The 25,527-nt window shown below is 37.0% G+C and overlaps 1 protein-coding gene and 1 long non-coding RNA gene across 3 annotated transcripts in view; one reads left to right on the top strand and one right to left on the bottom strand.

Annotated features, from left to right (window-relative positions):
- Window positions 1–15,132, bottom strand: part of Tspan7 (tetraspanin 7) — a 131,917-nt gene extending 116,785 nt beyond the window's left edge. Inside the window, exon 1 of the mRNA XM_003469371.5 lies at window positions 14,951–15,132. Within this exon, the coding sequence (XP_003469419.1) occupies window positions 14,951–15,031 (81 nt within the window). The 5' untranslated portion in view covers window positions 15,032–15,132. The remainder of the gene's footprint in view (window positions 1–14,950) is intronic.
- Window positions 13,829–25,527, top strand: part of LOC111756706 (uncharacterized) — a 58,868-nt gene continuing 47,169 nt past the window's right edge. Inside the window, exons 1-2 of one of the 2 annotated variants that reach the window (XR_002791124.2) lie at window positions 13,829–13,948; window positions 23,348–23,434. This is a non-coding gene — a long non-coding RNA (uncharacterized LOC111756706). Of the gene's footprint in view, window positions 13,949–14,139; window positions 14,535–23,347; window positions 23,435–25,527 lie in introns of those variants that run through there. The other variant, XR_010046509.1, reaches the window with a different exon arrangement.

Genomic DNA, 25,527 nt, shown 5'->3' with positions numbered 1-25,527 from the left:
TGTCCTAAGACAAACTGAATCAGTATGTCTTAGGATGGCATCTATAAATATATTTTTAGGATAATTTGGACAATTCTAATGGACAAAAGGGTTAAGAATCACTGATCGACACTGCTGAACTAGTATACTTGTGCATTATTCCATCATTCTCTGGTATTAGGCACCTGAAATTTCTCCTAAAACAGGCGATGATGGAAAAAGCATAGTACATCTTGCAGAAAACACTAAAGAAAATAGGTCACAGTAGAATCATATTTAATTGTGTCACTACACTGTTTAAAATGCTTACATGTTCAACTGACCAAAGAACCAAACAGGAAAACAAAATAAAGGCAAAACTTTCTTATCTTCCATCTCTATATCCTTTTCTTGAAGAATATCAGGACACTATATAAAAGAGGACAAAAATGATGAAGCATTTTGTCACCACAAGGGGGATAATAGCCAAAGGAATAAATTTAAGAGTAGCAATTCAAGGATTAGCTTGCCATCATGAGGAAATAAATCAGATGCTGCTGTAATATGACCAAACGGGAAAAAACAGATAAGAATATATTTTTAAATTATGCTTCAAATTGGTTTAGCAGTGCATTACTCATCTATGTCAAGGGTTTAGCACCTTTAAACAAAGAAACACAGTCACAGATGACTTTCAATTCTCAGAACCTTCTGAGTTACTTAATGCAGTATATAATGCTGAACAGTCAATGAATCATCACAACATAGCTCAAGGTAAGGTCAAGTCAAGAACTCTAGCTGTAATTAAAATGGAGAAAAGCATTTCGTTCTGTTGGGACAAAAATTCAGCTAGTATCAAGCAACTACTTAGTAGAAAAGGCACAATGTTCCCTAAATGCCATAAAAAGTAGTACATACATTCTACATGCATTGAATATAAGAAACAAGGTCGATTAAATGAGAAAAGATTCCAGATTATAATATGTAGGTCCCATAAGAAACAGGAAGGATTTTTATTGTAGTTAAAAATAAACAACAGAGTAATAATCAGTTTAACAGTAAGTCCTTCATCGCTTACCCTTGTCTCTCCACAAACCATACGGTAAACTCTGTTGCTTCCACAATAACAGCAAGGTCTGAATTAGGTCAGAAGACAGACACATTAGAACTTTTCCAGGGAGGAAGAAACTAAAAGGACAGAAAAAGCAACAGCAACCTTCAGAGCTTCATTCCCATTTGTGCAGTCCCTGATGACCAGAGGAGCTTATATAGAATGTGCCTTAGTAAATTTGTTCCAATCTAGAATACTTCTCTTCTTGTCTTCTAAATGCTTTTTAAAAATTAAAGTGATATCAATATTTATTAGAGTAACTCAGCTATTGCCATTTTACACGAACTATTCAATCACTCAAATCAAGTGCTTGTTTAATTAATGCCATGTGATATAGAGATATAGATACAGAAGACTTCCAGTTAAAGGTAATGGATTGAAGAAATCCATTTGCCTTGGCTATCTCCCAAAACTCCACAGAAGTGACACTAAAAGGATATTTTAAAGCCCACAATAATAAATAAAATGAAAGAAGAGATAACTGCAGTGATATCTTGGAAGCTAAGCAAAAGCCAAAGCTTATGGCAGTAGTGAGAAAAGCCCACAATAAATTATTTGCACCCAACATTCTCAAAGATTCAGAAGATAGTAAGCTCCATGTATCTCTAGAAAGTCCAGAAAAAGGAAAAGGAACTAAAAATAAGGAGGCTCCAGTAAAAATTTTTTGAGGTGCAAATTAGATGCTCTCTAACTTCCTGTCTCTGATTTCTTTCCCATAGGTTCACGTATTTATTCTTTAGAAAGTTAAAAGAAGGCCACTGAACTGCGAATTGCAAGAATGTTGAATGCAGATCATACAAAGAAAACAGGAACTTAGAAATTGCTAGGGAGATTCCCATATTTGTACTTCTTTATTCAGAAGAAATTAAAAGACTCTTCTGTAAAAAATTGGATTAAGCTATGAGAAAAGACCTAAAGATACTGACCTTGGCTACAAAACTCAACCACTTACACAAATTATTCAATTTATAATTTACAAACATGAGAGTGGACTCATGTTCATAGTATCCAATTAACTTTCTAGTAACTGCTGTTAAAAATATACAGAAAATCATAAAATGAGCTCAGAAATTTGGGATAAGAGTGTATTATGCAATAAAACAGAGCAGTTTACAGGAAACTATGAAGAAAAAAATGAAACTTTTTAAAAAGTCTCTAATATTGTCAGAGCAAATCCAAAACAACAATATACTTATGAAATAACAACATTCAGATGTCAAAATGAAACTACTGGAAATAGCACTTAAAACAGAAAAAAACGCAATAGCAGTAAAATACAGTGGAAGAGATCAAAGTAGAAACGAAAGACAAAATGCAGAAAATAGGGAAATGAATTAAAGGGTCAGTCTAGTAATCCAACATTCGATAGAATAGAGAAGCAAAAGTAAAGAAATTTTTAGAAATCATGAAAATTTTCCCAACATCAAAGACCTGAATTTCCATATTGAAATGGTGCATAGAAAAGAGATAAAAGCAGGCATACACCAAGGAATATTTTGGGAAATCTCACAGCACTAAAAATAAGCAAGAGATCTAAAACCTCTCTGTGGAGAAAAGCAGGATTCAAAAACAATTAGAATAACATCTGATTTCTCAATACTAACACAAAACCAAGAAGACATGAAAAGGGAGTAGCAAAATTTTGAGGATAAATGACTTGCAAACCACAATTCTTAATTCAGCAAAATTAACAAATTAAAGGTAAGCATAAAATAAGATTTTCACACTTGTAAATGCCTAAGAAAATTGATCTCCTATATAGCTTTTCCTAGAGAGTTTGCTCCATCAAAATAAAAGAGAAAGAATACTTAGGAAACTAAATATTAACTGTAAAAGGAGACAAGATTCACCAGGATGACTGTAAAGGGTAATTATAATGATGTTGACTACTTCAAGGACCCAGAAAATACTAGTCCAGCTTGAAGTGCAAATGCACTGGGGAAAATGTCTCCAAGATTAAGAAACTCTTGGATATATAAAGTGCTTGAATATACTGAATGAGGATACTCAATCTTTGAGAAAACTATATAAACAAATTAATGGTAAATATAGCAAACTAATAAGCAAATGATAAAATGAGGCAATTCTTAACTGCAGGGAAAACAAAAGGCTATGCAAATAATTTTAAAACTGCTTTTTAAAAATGTCAGGATTAGGGGCTGGGGATTTAGCTCAGCAGCATAAGCGCCTGCCTTGCAAGCAGGCAGTCATGAGTTCGATCCCTGATACCAATAAGAAGGAAAAAGACAAAAAAAAAAAAATGTCAGGACTACATTCTCATCTTCCATTGTAAGAAGCCAATATATAATACCCAAAACCCAAAAGTTTAGAAGTAGCAGAAATAGGTAGGTTAAATGTCAAAAGAGTAGCAGCTAGTAAAAATGTAAACATTTTGGCGAATACTTAATACTTAATATTGGTGGAATATAATAGACACTCAATGAATATTTGTTCAATTGCACTAATGTGCAAAAGAATCTGAGGTTCAGTCCGAGCTTCAAATACTCTGTAAGATTTTAAGATTTTTTTCCCCCTCTACTTAACCCAGGAACCTAATATTATTGGATGGCAAAAGTAGAAAAAAAAATCATTTTGAAAAAGATTAAAGATGCTTCATAAGAGAATGTCATAGCACTACTGGTAAGCAATTATGCCCTTATATAACAAAAGCAATCAAAATTAATAAACACTGGATCAAACCAAAGGCATTTCTATTCACAATATTTAGTAGATTTAGATGTAGTAAATTAAAATCATAGATTAGAAGTCATTTGAGTATTTTAAATACACCAAAAATGTACAGATCAAGTTACAGTTTACCTGATCAAGTAAGATATTTATAATTTTCCTTCTTGTTCTTGAGTTGTATTTGTGATAGACAGGGAAGCTTTGTTTTATATTGGGCAGGACAGATAATTGTTTTGTTCAAACTTAACAAATGAAATTTCAAACAAAATTTTAAATAACTGTTCTGGAAAACTAAATCACAAAACTATAGTGATTGAAATATTAGGGTAAGCAAGTTCTTTAAAATTCTTTTACTCTTTCTACACATTAATAAGAGTAGCATACATAAATCATCACAAACAACACTGCTAATAAAGCCTTCCTCATCCTTTTTACATCCTGGGATGTCTTACTTTTCTCCTCACTGGGACAAAATACCTGAACACTCCCAATTTACAAAAACAAAGACATATTTTGGCTCTCAGTTTGTAGATGTTTGTCTATAGTTGGCTGGCTCCAAGGCCGGACAGTATGGCACATGAGCATCTGAGAGGAAAAACTACTCTTGGCAAGTAGGCAGGAAAACGGAGCATATCAAAAGAGGAGCAGGGATGGGAGATAAATCTTTCCAGGCAACACCCCCAAAGACCTGCCTCTTTGGAACAGATCCTACTTTCTGCTTGGACAGAGGCAGAAAAGAACTCTGGGATACAAAATTGTCACATACTCCTATTTTTTGTCAGGCAGCAAGCAAGAATTGAACCCACTATAAATACCACCACATGGAGGAATTCATGGTTGCTTGCTTTCTTGTGGTTCTGTTTGTATGTGTGAAGAGGGCATATACATGAGCTTATGAGTGCTACCTACTGCTTTTGCTTCTATGGCACATTACGTTCTCACAGTCTAAAGGTTGTTTTATGGGTTTACTAAAATTGAGTTTCTGTTTATTCATTGGATTCAATATCCCTGTGTTTTCTTTCAATTTCCATTTTTATTCCCTATCTCTTCTTACATCCTCTCAAATCTCTCCTTTCTCCAACCCTCTTTCTCTTATAAATAAATATTATCATTAAAATTTATTTTTCTTTTTCTTACTCTTTTAGTATGTGTGTGTAGAGGGGGCATAAGTATATATGTAACTGTGAACAAATGTTATTGCTTTTGCTTCTATAAAGTTTTAACATGTTCTTCCTCTCCAAGTGTTGTTTCTTGACCTTCTAACTTTTGTGTTTCTCCCTGCTTAGTAATTGGATTCAACTGCTCAATATCTTCTCTCATGTTCTATTTACGCAGTACCCCTTTGCCCGACCTTCTTTATTTCCTTCCTCCTCATGCCCTCTCAAGCTTCTCATCTGACCCTCTTCTTTCCTGGTATACAAATATCATCACTAAACCTATTTTTTATTTCTACTCTTCATTTTTCTTAATTATTTTCCTCCTCCTTTTCTCTTTTTCTTAGCCCATACTACATTATTTGTATTCATTTATCCGAGTTAGTGAAATAGTAGAGAACTTTTTAAATAAATTTGAAATTATATGTTGGTATTACTATTAGTTGTCCTCTCCTCACAGTCCAGTGCTACAGAATGAATGTACTACTTTGAATAGCTGTGTGGGTGCTTTCCTGCTAAGTCACACTCAAAGCAAAGGGCACAACACAGGGAGAAGGTCACTTACTAAGGAGACTTATATCCCAAGTGATCTGCAAACTTGAACACAAAAACACAAGATTCATGAGAAAAGATGGAAAAAGAGGCCTCCAAAAATGCATAACTCCCCAAAACTGATCCCCACAGACAATGAAGTAGATGAAATCAGAAAAAGAAAATTTAAAACTTACAAATAAAATAATCCGTGAGATCAAAGAAGAGATAAGGAGCAGAACAAATGAATTACCAAAATGGTTGATGAGCTGAAAAAAGATAAAATAAGCAGCTGAGTGAATTAAGGAAGACAATGTGGAACATAAAATATCATTTCGGTAAAGAGATGGAATCTGAAAAAGAATCAAGCAGAAATTCTGCAAAGGAAAACTCAGTAGGACAAATAAAATACTCCACTGAAATTCTTGGCACTAAGCAAGACAAATCAGAAGAAAGGACACCAGGACTTGAAGATAAGATAGACATACTGGAACACTCAGTCAGTACGTAATAGTGAAAAAAGCACAAGAAACAATGAAAAGATTATACAAGAGGTCCTAGACAATTCTAAAAGAAAAAAATTAAGAATTGCGGTCAAGAGGAAGGTGTTAAATAACAGACACATGGCATAAAAAATTCACTCACTGAAATTATTGCAGAAAGCTTCCTAAACATGGAGAATGAGATGGGTACTCAGGTAAAGGAGCCATTTACAATCCCAAGTAAGCATGAACAGAAAAAAGCCTCTCCATGGCATATCAAAGTCAAACAGATAGAAACTCAGGACAAAGAAAGAGTATTAAAAGCTGTTAGAGACAAATGTCAAATTGCTTATGAGGATAAATTCATTAGAATAGCAGCAGATATCTCAATACATACCTTTAAGCCCAACAAGGGCTTGGAGATAAGTTTTTCAAGCTACAAAATAAAATAATTGCCACTGTAGTTTAATATACCCTATAATACTAGACTTCAAAATTAAAGACAAAATAAAATCTTCCATGATAAATATAAGCTAAAGAAATTCATGATCACCATGCAGCACTGCAGGAAATTGTCAAGGGAATCCTAAGCAGAGATAATGAGGCCAATGATGAGGCTAAAGGAAAGAATAACTCTCACTGGGAGAGTAGTTAAATGAATGGGAAATAGAAAGGAATCAAACACTGGGAAAAAACAACACAAAGACAAGATTTAGAACATATTCTCCAATAATGAAGTCTCCAATTAAAATACACAAATTCACAGATTGGATCAGAAACAAAATCCATCTATATGTTACCTACAACAGACACATTTTTTCTGCAAAGGCACGTGTAGACTGAAACTAAAAGGTTTAAAATGATATTCTATATGACTGGCATTTGGACACAAGCAGAAGTAGCTCTGCCCTTATCCAAAAAGTTGACTTCAAAACAGACCTAGTCAAAAGAGACAAAGAAGGTCATTACGTATGATGAAGATAATAATACACAAAGGCAAGATAAAAATTGTAAAAGATAATTGTTATAATATATCCACCAAATATCGGTGTACCCATTTCATAAAACAAACACTACTAGACATAAAAGGACAGATACAAATAATATCCTAAAGGGAGACTTCAATACCTTACTGTCATGAATAGGTGAATCAAAAAATCAACAAATACACATCAGAATTAAACTACAGTATAGAATAGATTTAACAGGAGTCTACCAAATGTTTCATCTAACAACTGAAAAACAGACATTTCTTCAGCAGCCTACAGAATTTTATCCAAAGTAGATCCTATCAACTAAGAAAAGCCTTGAGCTTGATGTATTTAATGCTAAATTTTATCATGTCTTTAGAGAAGAACTGACACCAATGTTGCTCAAGTATTTCCATGTAATATAAAGGAAAGAAAAGTTACCAAACACAGTCTATAAAGCCAGCAATATTCTGATACCAAAACCATTAGATTTAACAAGAAAAAAAAAGAAAAGAAAAAGGCCAATATCCTTGATGTAGGTACAAAAACTCTCAATAAAATTCTTGCATAGCATTCAATAACTCATTAAAAACAGCGGACCATGACCAAGTTGATTTCATCCCAGGGATGCAACGATGGTTCAACATATGTAAATCAATAAATGTAATATACCACATAAATAGAATTAAGGATAAAAAAAAATCACATTATCATCTCAATGGATACAGTGAAAGCCTTTTACAAAACCCAACATCACTTCATAATTAAACCCTAATGAAAATAGGTTTGGAAGCTACAGAGGGATCTTCTCTCAAATTATAAAATCCATATATGACAGATCCATAACCAACATCATACTGAAATGAAGAAAAACTGAAAGTATTTCCTCTAACTTTAGGAATGAGACAAAGGTATCCACTGTCACCCATCCTATTCAAAATAGTTCTCAAAACTTTAGCCAGAGAAATCAGGCAAAAGGAAAAAAATAAAAAGAATATGAACAGAAAAGAAAGAAGTTAAATTATCCTTATTCACATATGATATCATGGTTTCCATAAAAGTCCCAAAAAACTCCACCAAAAAACTTATAGGTCTGATAAATAATAAGTTTTATGCCAATGTGGTAGGATTCAAACTAGCATTGCTGTACACCAAGAATGAAAACAGTTCTATAACAATAGGAAAACAATTCCATTTGCAATAACTTCAAAGAAATTCAATACCTAGGAATCAAACTAACCAACGAAATTGAAGATCTCTATAAAGAAAATTATGAGAACTCTCAAGAAAGAAATTGAAGAGAACAGTAGAAAATAGGAAGGTATCCCTTATTCTTGGAGTAGAAGAAATAACATTGTAAACATGACAATATTATCAAAAGCTATTTGTAGATTTAAAAAAATCCCTATTAAAATACTAACCACAGTCTTCACAACAATAGAAAAAATAATCCTAAAATTCACATGGAATTCAAAAAGGCCTAAAATAACTAAAGCAATCCTGAGCAAAAAGAGCACAGCCCAAAGACATTACAATCCAGATTTCAGGCTATACTACAAAGTCACAATAACAAAAACAACATGGTACCAGCACAAAAACAGACTTGTGGCATAGAACAGTAGATTAAAAAAAAAGAATGCCAATCATGCGTAGTCATCTGATTTTTGACAAAAGAGCCAAAATCGTGTTGGAGAAAACACAGCCTCTTTAAGAAAAGGTGCTGCAAAAACTGGATATGCACCTGCAGAAGACTGAAACTACATCCCTATCTCTCATCTTGTACTAAATCAAATAAAATAGATCAAAGACTTACATATAAAAACAAAAAAAATTTCAAACTACTGGAAGATAACATAGAGGAACGACTTAAGACTAGGCATAGGTTAAAACTTCCTAAGTAGAACTCCAATTGTGCAGAAAATAATATCAAGAATCAACAAATAGAAAGACATCAAATTAAAAAGCTTCTACACAGCAAAGGAAATAATCAACGGAATGATGAGAGAATGTACAGAATGGCAGAAATTTTTTGCTAGCTACTCTTCTGATAAAGGACAGACAGCTAGAATACAAAGGTTAAAAAATTATCTACCCAAAATAAATGATCCAATCAGAAAATGGGCAATTGAACTGATTAACACTTCTCAAAAGAAGTACAAATGACCAATAAGTGTATGAAAAAAATATTCAACATCTTTAGCCATTAAAGAAATATAAATCAAAACTAGTTTGAGATTTTATCTTACCCTAGTCAGAACAGCTGTCAAGAACACCAAAGACAATGAAAGTTGGTGAGGACTGGGGGTAAGAGGCTCCTATATTGTTGATGGGAATGTAAACTAGTGCAGCCACAATGGAAACAGGTATAGAAATTCCTCAAAAAACTAAAAATATAAATTTCCCCAGACTCAGCTATTCCTCTTCTGGGTATCTGCCCCAAGAATATCATACTATAGTGGCACATGTATACTCCGTGTTTATAGCAGCACAAATCATGATATATAAAATTCTGGCAAAAGCCTAGATGCCCATCAACAAATAAATGAATAAAGTAAAAGTGGTATATATATATGCAATAGAACACTAGCCAAAAAGAAAAATTAAATTACATCATTTATAAAAAAATAAATAAAATTGGAGATTATTATGCTAAGTGAAATAAGTCAGACTTAAAAGTTAAATTCTACTTGTTTCTTCTTGTATGAGAAACCTAGTATATACATTAATGAATAAATAAAGAAGAGATGAGAGAAACTATTAAGTCTTGGAAATAGAAAAGGGGTCCTGGGAGTCGGTGAAAGAAGGGAGATAGAAATAAAAAAGTTTGAAAATGATAACGATACATTAGGTGTATGTACTGATTCCCCAAAATGAACATTAATATTCTGTATTATAAACGTTCTAATTTAAAAAAAAAACATATTGAGAAAAGCAAAAAAAGAGAAAAACCTCCTCAGCTTTAGATGAGTTGAAATAAACAACTGAGCCCCAAATATAGCTAGTAAAATGTCATCATTCATTCCTTCACCGTTTCCTCAGTAAGCCTACCCTACACCAGGCACCACTTACTAGTTTTTAAAGCATTTATGCTAGGTTATTTTCCCTCCTTTTTTCTGAACCTGAAAATGAAACACGCAAGTCATGGAAAATAAACCATCTGTTTGCTTAGATTCAGAAGATGTTATGTAATTAGAAAAAACAAATCATTCTATCCATTAGAATTCAATTATATAAAGAATCACTTACCTTTTATTTTCAAATAAAAAATTATGGCATCCCATGCAGAATGCTGGACTTCTTGTTTGTGTGTTGAACATGTTCTGATACAGTGGTTCTCAGTAACAGTAAATGTATTGAATTTGACATAAGGATCTCTTTTCGTTCGCAGGACTTATTACTATATAAGTCCAACACAGTAGAGGTCGTTCATATGTCAACTCTGAACCAGGTACTTCTTTGTTTCAAGGGGTTGTCCTCCACCCTGCAGGATGGTTAGCAGCCTCTGTGACTCCTACACTCTAAATGCCTATACCGACTTTCCCAACTGTGACCATTTTTGGTCAGTGTCTTCAGATATTGACAAATGTGTCTGTTGACTTTGTTGAAAACCACATTAGAGAAATACCTCAAAGACTGTAGGAAAAAGAGGCCTGTTAAAACTAACTACAGACTTCCAGTTTAGTATGTGCCGAAGTGTATCACCTTCTTGATGCTACTGGCCTACTACCATTTTAAAATCAAATGCCTTCAAGTCCTAAACCTAAATTGAGAAGTTCAATTAAAACAATGAATATGAAGGAAATAATTCTACCTGATTTTTCCTCTATCTTCCACTTAAAAGAATAAAAGAAAGTCACTTTTTGTTAATTACTTATAATTTTAATGCTTTTAACAAGTACTTGTGTACTTACCAAGTATGAGACAAAGTTCTAGGTGCTGAAGAAAAATTACTGTATAAATTGCATTTACTTAAGTGAGAAATTATTCCTTTTTCTGAAGATACTGAAAATTAAACTCAGGACCTTTGTACTGAGCTAATCCTCAGCCTTATTTCTATTTTTTAAATTTTGAGACAGAGTCTCACTAAGTCATTAAGTTGCCTAGGCTGGGCTTAAACTTGTGATCCTCCTGCCTCAATCTCCCAGAGTACCAGGATTACATACATGTTCTGCCATACCCTCAGAAAAATCACTCTTATGAACGCTTTTTAACAGGTACATTTTTGTAACATTGCATTTGGCAAGCAATGTAGATAAGACACCAAAATCAGGAATAACAAAACAAAAATAAGTTAACTAGATTTTATTAAAATAAAAACTTCTGTACTTCATGTAAAAAAAATTCTACAGAAAACATTTGCAAATCATTTATCTGAATGGGACTGTACCCAGACTATTTACAGCTTAATAATAAAAACAAATAATCGGGGGCTGGGGATTTAGCTCAGCGGCATAAGTACCTGCCTTGCAAGCAGGCGGTCGTGAGTTCGATTCCCGGTACCGATAAAAATGAAAAAGACAAAAAAAAAAAAATAAAATAAAAAAATAAAATAAAAACAAATAATCAAAATAAAAATATTCAAAGGATATGAATGGATATTTCTTCAAGGAAATATACCAATACACAATGAACATGTTAAAAAGATGCTCAACATCAACACTGTTCAGGGAAATTCAAATCAGAACTATGTGTTATGACTTCCTATCTATTAGCATGGCTGCAAGTCGAAAGTCAGACAAAAAGAAATGTTACCAAGGATAAGGAGAAACCAGAATCACCACTGTTGGAGGAAATATAAAATGGTATGTTGCTCTGGAAGACAGTCTGGCATTTCTTCAATTAAACAGTTACTACATAACTCAGCAATTCCAGCTTCAGGTATATACCCAAGAGAAATGAAAATACATATTCAGAAAAAAATAGTACACCAATGTTTTATAGCAGTATTATTCATAAAAGCCAAAAAGCCCAATTAACCTAAATGTCCATCAGTGGACAAATGCACAAATAAAATGTGGTGTATCTATACCATGCACTATAATCAGTGATAAAAAATGAATGAAGTACTGATACATGCTACAGCATGAATGAGCCTTCAATGTATTATGCTAAGTGAAAGAAGTTAATGATAAAGGGACAAATATTATGTGGTTTCATTCATAGAAAATTTCCAGAATTAGAAAATCTATAGAGACAGAAAATAGAATAGTGTAAATAAGGACAAAAATGTGTAACAGATATTGTGAAGTAGGAAGAAAATTTTCAAGTGGGAAGGAAAATTATGGAGGGGGAAAGGAAGGAATGGGAAAGGAAAAAAAAACAAGAAAAAATGGAAGCAAATCTTTTGTAAATAAGGAGGATTAAAGGGATGATAGGGGACTGGGAAAGAAAAGAATCAAGAGATACCATGTTCAGGTACATATTCCCTATGATGAATGCGGTCATTATGTATATCTAAAATGTTCCAATGTTCTAAATGTTCTTTTTGTTTCACAAAAAGAAATGTGAAAAAAACAAAGTAGATTAGTGATAGCTTAGAGGTGGCGGGGGTGAGTGGGTGATGGAGAGGACAAGGGAGAGGGGGCCAAACAGGGTTGTTTTTTGAGGTGATGAAGTGTTCTAAAATTGACTGTACTGACGCCTGTAAAGTCTCTGTGAATATACTAAAGCGTACTGAACATACTAAAATATATATTATTTATATTTTTGTATACTATATTTTAAATAGGTGCCTCTTATACATATGAATTATTTCTCAAAGCTTTTTTTTAAAAAAAGAAGTGTTTTATGGTTTAAAACAAACATGGCACTTGAAAGTTGGCTTATTAATAAAAATGACTTGCTTAAAATACCCTCTCATAGGGAGATATTCTTTTGGGTATGAGGTACAAAGTGATCATGGAATACTAATTAAACTATTGAAAATGCTCCAGGTAAATATTTAAAACTGTGAAAATCTTAAACGTTCAAAATAAATTAAAATACTAGCATTCAGGAATTTCTACAGGTCATAAAGCACAGTGATTGTTCAAGATGTTTTGAGGGGCACTGAGTCATTATATTCATGTTGTGGGAAGGGGTAGGGAAAAGCAAGGAAAGTTAAAGAGCTTAAAAAGCCTAAGTCTGGAAGACTCCCTGCATCAGCAGCCTTCAGAGATGCTGAGAAAACAACCTTCCTTCAGGTGCACTGTAAAACTTATTTTTTCAGGAACCTAGAAATAATTGCCCATATGATTTACTCCAGCAACAAATACCAAGTCAAGTAAGTAATAAAGAGCTAAACAAAAACAGATTTCGGGAAATATTTTAAAAAGGCTTAACCAGTCCCCAGGAACTGCTAATGAGAAGTGTCAATAATCAACATGCATTATTGCTTTTTCTAGGCAAACATAAGATGGTAAGATTGATCAGCACTTGCATAGCTTACAATCCCACTACTGTGATGTTACAACCTGTGTCGTTTTTTAGTCGAAATAAAGTCCGTTTCTGTGTTTGTCTTATGTGATAGACCATTAGTCAATCTAGCTTATATCACTGCAGAGCTCTTGGTATGCCTGGTCCCTGGAGTTCCCAGTTTCTCAGACCTAAACAATCATCAATTTCAGTGACAAGGATATGCCCACAGGCATTAGGAATTTTTGAAAATCCTTAATAAATCTCAGCTCCCGCCTTGGTCCTTGCAAATAGCCCAGTTCACCCCTAAGCCAAATCTGGATACATCATACAGCACGGCGCTCCAGTTTCAAAGCAAAATTAGGGCTAATATGGGGGCTGGGGGCAAGAAAAACAACCAAAAGCAGCCCTGGTTTTTCACACAGAGCCTCAGGTTTCAAAATGACTGCCTTGGAAGCTTAGATGACCCAGATTGGGGAGGGGGGCCGCAGATATTTATTCCTGAGGGGTGACTGTGGCTTGGTGTGGGAATGGGGAACCGGGAAGAAGGGGCGTCTACAAGGAGCGAACCAAGAATGGTTAAGGTACCACCCACCTATCCAAGTGAATCACTGCAGAGTCAGCCCTGCACTGATTCCACGAATTGCCGAACACGATGAGGTAAGGCACAAGCCTGAAGCCCCCTTTTCCTCCTCCCTCTCCCGTCCTTCCTCCTCCCCCTCCTTCTCCAGAGCCTCCCGCGCAGAAGGACGCATCCCTTTGAGAGGTGCACCATAGCCCCCCGCGGCCCCGGCTGAGGGGCTGACGTCACCCTTCTGCATTGAGCTTCAAGCACTGGAAGCAGCACCAGTTTGGTGGGGAAACAGAGTTGGGGCGCTAACGCTGCGAAGTGGCGGTGGCGGGGGTCCTCCCCTGGGGCGCTGCGGAATGAGTTTACACAGTGAATAGTTATCGGATGGGAAATGTAAGGGTGAAAGGAGTGGGGACAGGGTCGTAAGACCCATCTCCAGAGTCGCCGCAAAAGCTCAAAGATGTCTCTAGCTTATGTAAGACCCTCTCCCCTCCGTGCGCCTCCACGCGGTGGCGGCGTCTGCCCCCCGTTTAGTGCGTCTGAGCAACTCTAACCGCCCTTGCCTAAGCGGGCAGAGGGCTTTCGGCGCCTCTCTCCTGCAGCCCCAAAGTGTCGAGGATAACTGGGAACCTGGCATCAAACCTGCGCTCCGCGTCCATTCCCACACCGCCACAGGTTAGCTTCCAGAGACGTCGCAAACAGGCTGGTAAGGTAGGGTAGCAAAAGGAGTCCGGAAAGGAAAATAGACAAATAAACCCATAACTTTCCCCAGAGGCTGCTGATCCTATCCCGCGAGCTTAAAAAAGAAATCAATGCAGGAAAAAAAAATTTTTTTGAAAGGTCAACAACCTGCAGTCACCCCCACCCTGCCGCCCACTGCAGCCTGCGCCAGGCTTTCCAGGGTCTGAGCAGCTCGGACAGGCATCTTGCTATCCGGCAGCCCCGGACCCAGCACCTCGCGCCAGTCTCCTTAAGGAGGGGACCAGGATTTTTATTTTTGGTTGGGGTCTCCCCCACCCTTCCTTTCTAAAAGCGTCGCCTCACAGACTGGTGGACGGCGGTTTGGCCACTGGGCAGCCGTGGGCACTTACCCAGAAGACGAAGGAGTAGATGATGAGGAGGGTTTTGAGACAGGTTATCACAGGTTTGGTCTCCATTCTCCTCGATGCCATACTACAGCGCTCCGGCGGTGGCAGTGGCGGCAGGCGGCGGGCGGGCGCGCGGGAGGGGGGAGGAGGCGGGGCGGAGCGGGGCGGGGCGGGGCGGGGCGGGGGCGCGTGCTGAGGAGCCCGGTGCGCGCGCAGACGAGGCGGTACGCGTGCGTGAGCGCGCACCTCGTGGGGACTGGGCTGAAGGAGCAGACTCGGGAACAACTGCGCATGCTGGGAAAGCAGCCAGTCTGCAATCCCGCGCAGGCTCAGACCCCCTGCTGAGTTGAGACGCGGTAGAGGAACTGGAATGTCTCAAGGAGGTGTCAGAGGTCTGGAAACCCCTCACAGATGGCCTGGGCATTTAAATTCCTGCTTTGCAGAGAGATCTTCACCTGAGTAGGTGAAGTTTATGGCTGTCCCCAGAAAAAAGTCAGGTTTGTGTGTGGGGGTGCTCAGCGGGCCTTCTCTAAATAGAAATGGCCCAGACGTCCTGTCCTTGCCAGGAACTGTGACACGGCTGGATATAATGATCAGGGACCCAAGAGCACAGAGACCCTCAGCTCCTCATCACGACAGGTATCCGTAGGTTCTCCAGTAGCTCAACTTTTTAGATTTCTTCACATTTGGAAATGATGAAGCCAAATGACAAGGACGTTCTACATAAAGCATCATTCTTCCTGAATACAAAAATATTTAGTAGATAACAAAAAAGTTTCAATGTACCCGAGAATCATTTGCCCCACCTTCCAATTATAGACCATCTCACACCTATGAAAGAGAACTGCACCAAAGAAGTAAAAAAACAAATGTTTGAAACAACTTGAAAAAATTTACCCAAAGTTGAATATAGAGTGACCATAAGCATTTCACTCCTAGGCGCCTACTCAAGAGAAACAAAAACACATGTCCACATGAAAACTAGTACATGAATGTTTATGGCACAATTATCAATAATAGTAAAAACGTAGAGTCAACTCAATGTCCATCAACTGACAAATGGATGGAATATTTGTACTATGGAAAAGTATTTAGCCACAAGAAGGAATGAAATACTACTGATATATGCTATGACATGGATGAAACTTAAAAATATGCTCAGTAAAATAAGTTGGACACAAAATAGCACATATTAAATCTATTTATAGGAAACGTCCAGAATAGACAAATCCATAGAGAAAAAAAAAATTCAGATGAGTGGTGGTGGTGGAACAGGAATGAGAAGTGAGTGATGCATAGAAAGGCTGCTTTCTGGAGTGATGAGAGTTTTTAGAATTAGATGATGATGGTTGCACATTTCTTAATATACTAAAAACAGTGAATTTAAAAGAATGACTCCTATTAGATGTGAGTTATATATCACAATAAAAATATCTACACTCCAACCCGGATTTCCAGTGGCTGCTTTGTGAAGAAACACTGAATATAGATTCTGTGGGCGATTTAGCTTGATTCTTGAGAGAATCTATAGTTAAAACTGCAACACTATTCACAGGCAACTCAGGCATAAATGATGTTAAAGCTATCTTTTGTGAAAGAATGAAAAATAGACTCAAGAAAGCTTGGCAAAAGCTTCCCAAGATCAGTTGTTGCAGGAGTAATTATTACCTCCAATGAGTAAAATGTGGTTCTAAGTCAATGAGGTGACTGTATAAATAGAATACAAATATGAGGAAGAGGAGGCTCACCTAAGGAATGAGGAATGGTATGTGGGAACAAAGAGGAGTAGAGAGCTATATGGGTTCAGGAGAAAGAAGATTGTGGCAGAGTAAGGGAGATGATCTTTTACACAAGGAGATGCTATATGGTGACCTTCAATGCTGATTGCTCATTTGCATCATCTGGAGAACTTTAAGAAACTATGAAACCTTGTGCTCAATCCCACCTATTCTGAGTCATTTGGTAAGGGCTTGCCCTTTTTTTCAGTACTAGAAATTGAATCTAGGGCCTTTGCACTAAGTTGAATCTCCAGCTATTAATTGACAAGGCTTCATTATGTTGCAGTTACATATGCTGGAATCCAACCTGAAATCCTCCTGCCTCAGTTCTCCCAGAGTTCTGGTATTTCAGGCTGTTATGGTTTTGCCTCTGGATGTTCCCTCAAAGCTTCATGTGTCACGGGGGCAGGCTTCTAGAATTTGTAATTGATTCATGGTCCAGTGTTGGGGTTATGAGTGTGAGTGCTACACCCACCTGTGGGTGGTCTACATACAATATAAATGACAGAGTTTTCTCTCCTGCTTCTCCCTTTTTGCTCTTGTTGCTTATGGTATCTGCTGCCATCATGAACTGTTGCCCCTCTGCTACACCATCCTGCCTTGGGGTGAGCTGAGTGTGGACTAAAACATCCACAAACTGTAAGCTAAATAAATCTTTCCTTCCTTAATTTAGGGCATCAGGCAGTTTGTCCCAGCAACTAGAGAAAACTAACTAACTGCAGGCCTATACTACCACACCTGGATTTAGCAGATTTTAAACTTTTCAGGTGATTCTAATATAAAAGGTTAAGGCCATCACCCCTACTGCGATGAATTTAAGCCCAACTCCATAATGGAACTTTCTCCTTCACTTTTACAGTTCCCAGTCTTGATTCATACTGTTGCAGCAGTGGAAAAGGATTCTTGAGACTTTAATCCCAGTCCATATGCTTAGTGTCAAAAGTTCTTAGTCTTGTACAATTACTGTATAAAGTGGTCAGAAATTCTAGTATTCATCCCAAAAGAAACTTTGCTAAGCATCATGGATAATTTGGTGAGTTAATACAGGATGTTCACAGATGATGCACATGAATTTAAATTAGCTCATGAATTCACAATTTTTCTGGGGCTTTTTGGAGTATCTAAATAGAAGTAGATTCTTGAAAACTTGGTCTGTTCTTGCAAAAATCATCAAATTTAAAGCCATATAAATATAAATAATTAACAGATAAATTAAAAACCTCAAACATAAATCCTTGCTATTCAAATTGTTGCTGTGATACAGGATGCCAGATCATCCTAGTTTTCCAAGAACTGAGAGGTTTTTCCATATTCACGATTTGTATTGCTGAAACTTGAAAAGTTTGGGTGAACCAGGAGAATTTGTTTCCCTATCACTGAATTAGCAGTAATGACATCCACCAGGAGAGCTTGTTGAAAATATTAAAAGTCAGACTCCTTTCCAAGCCCAAATGAACAAGATCCTCAGGGAATGCAGATGCCTAGTACTGTCTATCAGGAAGTCACTGACTGGAAATATGTCACTCAAAGAGGTATAGTGAAGTCTTGAGCCCAGGATCTCTGCGTGTGACCTTACTTAGAAATAATGTTATTGTAAATGTAACCATTTAAATTAAGACGAGTTGTGTGGAGTAGTGTGGGCCCTTAAAGAGGCTGGTAAAATGACAGCAAAGTCACACAGGGCAAAGATCATGTGGCAACAGAAAAGGAGATAGATCAGAGAGACGCAACTGCAAGCCAGAGAACACCAAAGATTGGTGGTCAGCTCCAGAAGCTAGGAAGAAACAAGGAAAGAGTCAATCAGAATCTTAGAGGAAGCATAACTCTATTGACGCTTTGGTTTCATACTCATCTCCATAATTTTGAGAAAATGAATTTCTACAGTTTCAATGTGCCCAGTCTGTGGTACTTTGTCACAGAAGTCGCAGAAAATGCACACATGCCTTTGATTCACTGATTTATAGTTCAACAAAATGTTGCTACAGCTATCATCTAACAATTCACGCCTAGGTATAAACCCAAAAGATTTGAAAACAAGCATTTACATAAAAACTTGTGTAAGAATGTTTATAGTACTACTAGTCACAATAAATAAAAAGGTAGAGACAATCTAAATAAGTGTTCATTGGGTGACAAATGGGTAAGCAAAGTTTTGTGTGTCTATGCAATAGAACATTACTCAGCTATCAAAAAGCAATGAAGCCCCAATGCATGTTACAATCTGGACAAACCCTGAAAATATTATGCTAAGTGAAAGAAGCCAGACAGAAAGGCCACATATTGTGCTATTTTTTTCATATGAATGTTCCAGAATAAACAAACCTGTATCAGAGAGTAGATTAGTGGTTTCTAGGCAGTACAGGAAAAGAAGACTAGGGAATCACTATTCAGTGTGTATGGGTTCCCTCTTGGAGTAATAGCGGTAATGACTGCACATATTGTGAATTCACTTGTGCCACTTAATTGTATACTTTAAAATGGGTGAGGTGGTAAATTTTAAGTTATCTACATTTTGCTACATGGAGAAATAATACAGAATCACAGTCGGTCCAAAGGTCCTGTGGCCTGAAGAAAGGGTGCATTTGGGAAACTGAACAGTCAGCAAGGCTCAATAACACAGTGCAAAGACTGGAGAGAAGTTGGCAAGGAGAACCTGACTGCCATCAAAGTACCTACTGGTCCCAACTCTTACTGCCATCCCCTCCATCTCTTGCTCACATACCATTCAGAGTGATTTTATTCAAGCACAAACTCTCTCATGCCACTCTTGCTGAAAACCCCCCAACTGGCTTTCCTTTACTTCACTTGAAATCAAAGTTCAACTCTCTACTCCAATTTAGACAACATATATGAGCTGGCTCCAACTTTTTCTCCTGCTACTCTCCCTCTGGCCCTGTCCTTCGACTGCTTTGGCCTAAACAAGTTGACTGCATTCCCTCCAAGCGCCTGTCAGACTGGCTGGGCCTCTCTTTGGCATATTTTTGTCCCCTAACCTCTGAATGGTTAGTTCCTTCTTCCCTGTCACTCACATCTCAGCATACATGTCACCATCTGAGAGGGGCCATTTTAAACAAAAATAGCCATCCTGTTCTAATTGCCTGCGCAGGACTTTTCTAATATTTTCTTGTTTGTGTGTTTGGTTTTTGTTTGTGTGTCTCTGCCCAGATTCCCTACTAATATGTGACCTCTGAGAGGGGAAAGTGTTTTTGTTTGCTTTGTTTCCCCATTGTACCATCAGCACCCAGATACTGTGGAACTCAAAGAAAGCTGAACAAATGAGTGGTGCATAGTAGTAACTTGGTAGTGACTGTTGACTGTTTGAATAAGGGTGTGAAATTTGAAACGGGTTTGAAATATGAATAGGGTAATGGTGGTCTTTGAGGATTGAAGAAGATACTCATTACAGAAGCAACATGAACAAAGTAGTGGTTTGGACAAAAGCAGAATGCGTATGCAGAAAAGTGGGAAGGCACTTTAGAGGGCCTGTGGAAGAAAGAACGCAGGAATGTCAGGTGGGCTGTAGTAGAAGAGGGCCATGCTGATCCTAAGGTCAGGTTACACCCTCTACAGTAGGCAATAAGTAGGAGCAGTGGGGAGTCTTTCATTAGTGCAATAACGTGAGCTATGTTTTGGGAAAGTAATTTGGGAATCAGTGTGAAGGATGAAAAGTTACCAAAGGAAGAGTCCAGAAACAAGAAAAGAGTTTAGAGGTCATTGCAGTAGCCTGATTGGGAGTGGGCTGTGAGGGGGGAGGACGCACTGGAGTCGTCAGTCTGCATTTGTGAATGCCAGGGCCCCATCCCTCAGAGATTCCAACTGAATTGCTCAGGGGTGGGGGATCAGAATATTTTAAAAGCTCTGTGGTTGCTCCAGTTAGGATTAAAACACCCTGGGACAGATAAAAAGGAATTGTTCTGACATAGAATTCTTCAAGACTGAGCAGATTTGACTTCTAGTTTGAATTAATTTAGAGGATAGCTTTTAAAGCACAGAACAGATATTCAAGAATAGTTATACTACTGATTTCTCTTAGTTCATTGAAAAGAAAAGTTTGTGCCAAAATTGTTTGAACAATTAACTGCCAATATCTTATACTCTTAAGTAATTTAAAGATAATATGTGGACTGGGGATTTAGCTCAGCGGCATAAGCACCTGCCTTGCAAGCAGGCGGTGGTGAGTTCAATCCCAGGTACCGATAAAAATAAATAAATAAAAATAACAATATTCAGTGTATTAACAGTTGTTACTCTCCTACCATTGTGTTTTGAAATTTTATTTTTTTCTTTAAAAAAATACAAAGCTATGACATAAAGTATGTATCATAACAATGGACTAGCATGCAAGAAGTATGTATATAAAAATACTTTAGCATTTAAAGAAAATTGTTGGATTAATATTAAGGTTCACAACATAATCATATATGTGTAATATGATCTTACCTATGTAAGGACATGAAGAAAAAAGATTAAAATAAAATGTGTATGCATCAGTTTCACCGCTGTGATTTAAGGTTGTATGTGATTTTTTTTTGTTATTTACTTTATTTCTTAAATTTTCTAAATGATAATATGTTACACTTATAATCACAAAAAGAATATTTTGCGAAGGAAGTCCTATACTCAAACAATTGAAATATTAATGTTTTAGGATTAAGGGGAGAATCTTGAAGTATTTAAAAATATGCACATATGAAATTTATGAATATGTTCATCCATATATAGTTCTATATGTATGTATATATGTGTGTGCTTTTAGACTCTAGCCTCTAGATCTTAGGGCAGGATGATTTTTACTCTGATATTTAGAAATGTCTGAAGCACTGAGCTGCTAAGGGTATGTTTCCAAAAGGTACCAAGCAAAGCATTCAACGGAAAATGAGAGGAAACTAAACTCCCAAAGCTTCATGTGCTCATAGGTGGGGCTTTTCGAAGGTAGCTGAGCTGGATCTAGGTGGGATAAGTGACTGACCTAGATCTAGGATATATGACTATAGATTAAAGATATGTGACAATTAAACCACTGATTCATTTAGCGTAGTTATGCAGGTGGATAATGGGTAGCCCCACACTTGTTGTGAGTGGCACCGACCATAGGTTTGTAGCCTGAATGGCGTGAAAGGGAAAGGAAGGCTCACTGCTGCTGCTTCTTTCTGCCTGTGTTGCCGCAGGTTGTTTTTCCTCTGCCATGCTACCCTGCTTTAGAGCCTGGTGACTATGAACTGAAATCACTACAAACGGTGAGCTAAAATAAACCTATCCTCTAACTTGTGGGTGTCAGGTACTTGGCAAAGAAGAAAAGTAACTAAGACACTTGGTAAAGAGCAGAGGATTAGAGATATTCAAATGCTAGCTTGATATAGACATGAAAGATGCAGACCCATACTTTTCCTCCATAGGCATCTCCTGAGTCTTGGGGGTTAAAGAGTTGATTTTTGAAGGCTAGATTAGAAAACAATTCATGAAGATATCTGGAGCACAAACAGTTTTGAAACCAGTATAGCTTGCTTAACAAAAAATAGTGGTGGGCTGGGGATATACCTCTGTGGTGTAAGTGCTTGCCTGGCAAGTGCAAGGTCTTGAGTTCAATTCCCTGTATCCCTCTTAAAAATAGTTGGGACAAAGGGCACTGTTCTCATTTTAGCAGAATGACAGTTGAATTGCTTAGGACATAGATTGGAAACTTTAGAAACAAAACTTCTTCAAAACAGAACAAGCTAAAAAGAAGAAACAGGCCAGTGCCACTTAATAACAGGATGATGTCTGTGAGACTGATAACGGCAGTACTGGCTGATAGCTAGAAAGACTGGATTCTAAATATAAGTGTCACTTCCTTTCACTCTGGGGACATTCTCAAATGTTTCAGAAGAAATTGAAGAGGGGTAGAAATTCTTCAATTTTGTTTTTGCACTTTTATCCAATAATTCATTCTCTATTAATTAACCCTGCAAAAAATACATTTATAAAATAAATCTGTAGTAGAGATCTAGAGGCTGCACCTGCAGATACCCTATGGATAACTAAAAGAATGATAAAGTTTGGCATTTCTCCCTTTATCTGTCTTCTTTATTATGCATGAGTTTCGCTAGCCTATCTCATTTCCTTTCAATGTTGAAAACACCAAGATAAGAATAACTAACGGAATTTTCAGGAGCATCCAATTGCTAGCTTTTACAGTGCTCAGTTCCAGACCCTTTGGAGCAATGCCCAAAGCTCTCCAGTCATTGATCTAAACCTACAATTCCTCAAATTCCAGGAAAAGCAGAGCCCTGCAGACCACCCAGTGATAAAGTTATCCCCCAAAGTGAGAACAGCTACCCATGATGAACCAAACTGCCCCTCTAAGCAAAGAGGCACCGTCTCATCATGGGAACTGAATTGCCTCCTCAAGTAATGATGTTTTCCAGAACCCTGCAGAACCACTCCTGAGATATGGAACAACCAAACCACAACTTGACCAGGATTACCTATTCTGGCAGCTACGCAAACCCTCAACTTTTGTGTTTGTATGCCTTTCCAAAAAACCGCAAAGTTTCTATCAGCCTATCAAAGATGGAATTTGAAAGTCTCTGTGCTTTGCAACATGGTTCATGCTGATTAAAGTTCCTTTTCTGTTCTTTTTCAGTACTGATCACCATGACTAGTATGTGATGGGTGGCTGTGCCTGGTCGTTTGAAATCCCTGGAGCCTGGGTCTTTTTCCTAACAGTCTGGTAAGGTATCTCTAACTGCACGGTTCATTATTAGAATGTTTAACTTAGAAACAATGTAAACATTTATCAATAATGATTTACCTTGTATTCATTCATCCTGAAAAGTTATTAGATATCTACTATTTACTTGACATTTTTCTAAGCACTGGATATACAGCTCTGAGCAAAGTGAATGATCCCTGTTCTCAAATAGTTTTCACTGCACTGAGGAAGAGAAACAACAAAAAATTTTAGCACATGCATACTATAGAATTCTACCATACAGTGTTTAAAACCTAGTTAGCTTTAACTGTACTAAAACAAAAATTCCATTGGGATGGAATACATCGTTTATATTGTTTACATATTTACAGAATTATAATCTTTCTATGATTATAATCATAAAACTTAATAAAGTATACATCAGACAAATTTAATAAAGTTACATGGTATTGGGAAGGAATTCTGGCCTCCTAAGAAAATCCTCATTTCCTTATTTTACATACCATTTTACATTTATAATAAAAAATTGTTGCTTATATATTGTGAATAGAGGCTAAACACTAAAAGTGCTTCTTGAAAAATTGGTACTGAGATCTGATATTTATAGTATGACTGTTGAAACACAGAGAAGTGCAGGTCAAATGTTTTATATTTACAAATATAAAAATTATAATTATGATTTAAGAATAATCCCTGCAGATCTCAACCAAATGGGAATATAATAGATAATGGTAAGTAAGACAACTGTGTGATTTCAGCTCCATTTGGCAAGCATTCCAGTGGTCTTCCCTTCAGACTGAACACAATTCATGGAGGGATGGAGCAAAGATATTTAGAGTTGCTCTGTTTTATATGTTATCTATGTTTTGCTGGGCTCAAGGAGGATATGTTCATTTTTATAGTATCTGTCTTAGAAATTAAATATTGTTTATTTGGGAGCAGTCTCAACTGATAACTTCACTTTCTGTCTTTATGGTAGTTTCAAAAGAAGCAATGTAAATATCCAGCAGTAGTAGATTAGTTTTTAAAATGATATTATTTTACAGTACATTTTTACTTAGCTCTCAGATATACTTTCAATGTTATCCATACCACAGGGATGTAGAGTCATACAAACTGTATTTTGTGGATTCTCTATTCAACTGCCTTCCTGTTAGATTTACTGGTAGGAAATGCTGGGGGGGGGACTATAAATTGGGAAAAAGAGAGAAGCCTGCTTTCCTGTCTCTGGGAAAATATCTTGAACAGCAGGAACATCAACAACTGAACTCCAGACAATGATTTGCTCTCAACAATAACTGTGGTCATTTTAACTGTGTTAGTAAGGCTCTAGCCTCCTGGGTTCCTACTTAATGGTAACAGCACCTCTAAAAGGGCTAGTAATGGCATGTTTTACAGATCTCCATCAAATACAGGTCTGTGGGCTTCAGTCCAGCAGTACCAGAGCTTTCTGAGGTCTAGGTAACTCATACTATGGCCAATTGTTTGCATAACTGGCCAGAATTCTTTTTCTCCCTTTCTATGCCCTTTTCTGTTGGAATGTTATGTCTCTTTCCATTAAAAGTGGAGTCTGTTTCTTTTTTTTTTTTTTAATCTGATCTGAGCTTCTTTTTACTTTGAATAATAGAATGTACTGAAAATGTCAGTATGATGATCAGAAGCTTAAGACTCACAGAATTCACAGACTTCTGCTTCTGTCTTTGAGCCCTGCCACTGCTGTGAGAATAAGCCCAGACTAGCTTGCCAGACAATGAGAAACCATATGGATTAGAGTGTAGCCAGCTCTCTTATCCCAGCTGATGTCTCAAATATGTAAGGGAGCCCAGCCAAGATCAGCAAAGTCAACCTATAACCAACCACAGGTGCATGAGGAAGCTTAATAGAGAGGTCAGGGAACTGTTCAGGTGAGCTAATCCTAAAGGACTGATTGCAGAATTGTTTCCTGCGTAAACTTACTGGTTTTAAGTAAGTTATTACACTCTTAGTAAGTTTAGGATGGTTTACTTACAGAGCAATAACTAAAATATACACCCTTTCTCTCTTTTTTTTTTTTCTGCACTTTGTCTACCATTGTGGCATTGTAGCATTGTGGCATTGTAGCATTAAGCCCT

The sequence above is a fragment of the Cavia porcellus genome, unplaced genomic scaffold (assembly GCF_034190915.1).
Source record: "Cavia porcellus strain 051 isolate PalLab524CR breed Dunkin Hartley unplaced genomic scaffold, mCavPor4.1 scaffold_3, whole genome shotgun sequence".
Taxonomy (NCBI): domain Eukaryota; kingdom Metazoa; phylum Chordata; class Mammalia; order Rodentia; family Caviidae; genus Cavia; species Cavia porcellus.
The sequence above is the reverse complement of the archived record's forward strand: the minus strand, read 5'-3'. Positions and strand labels throughout refer to the sequence as shown.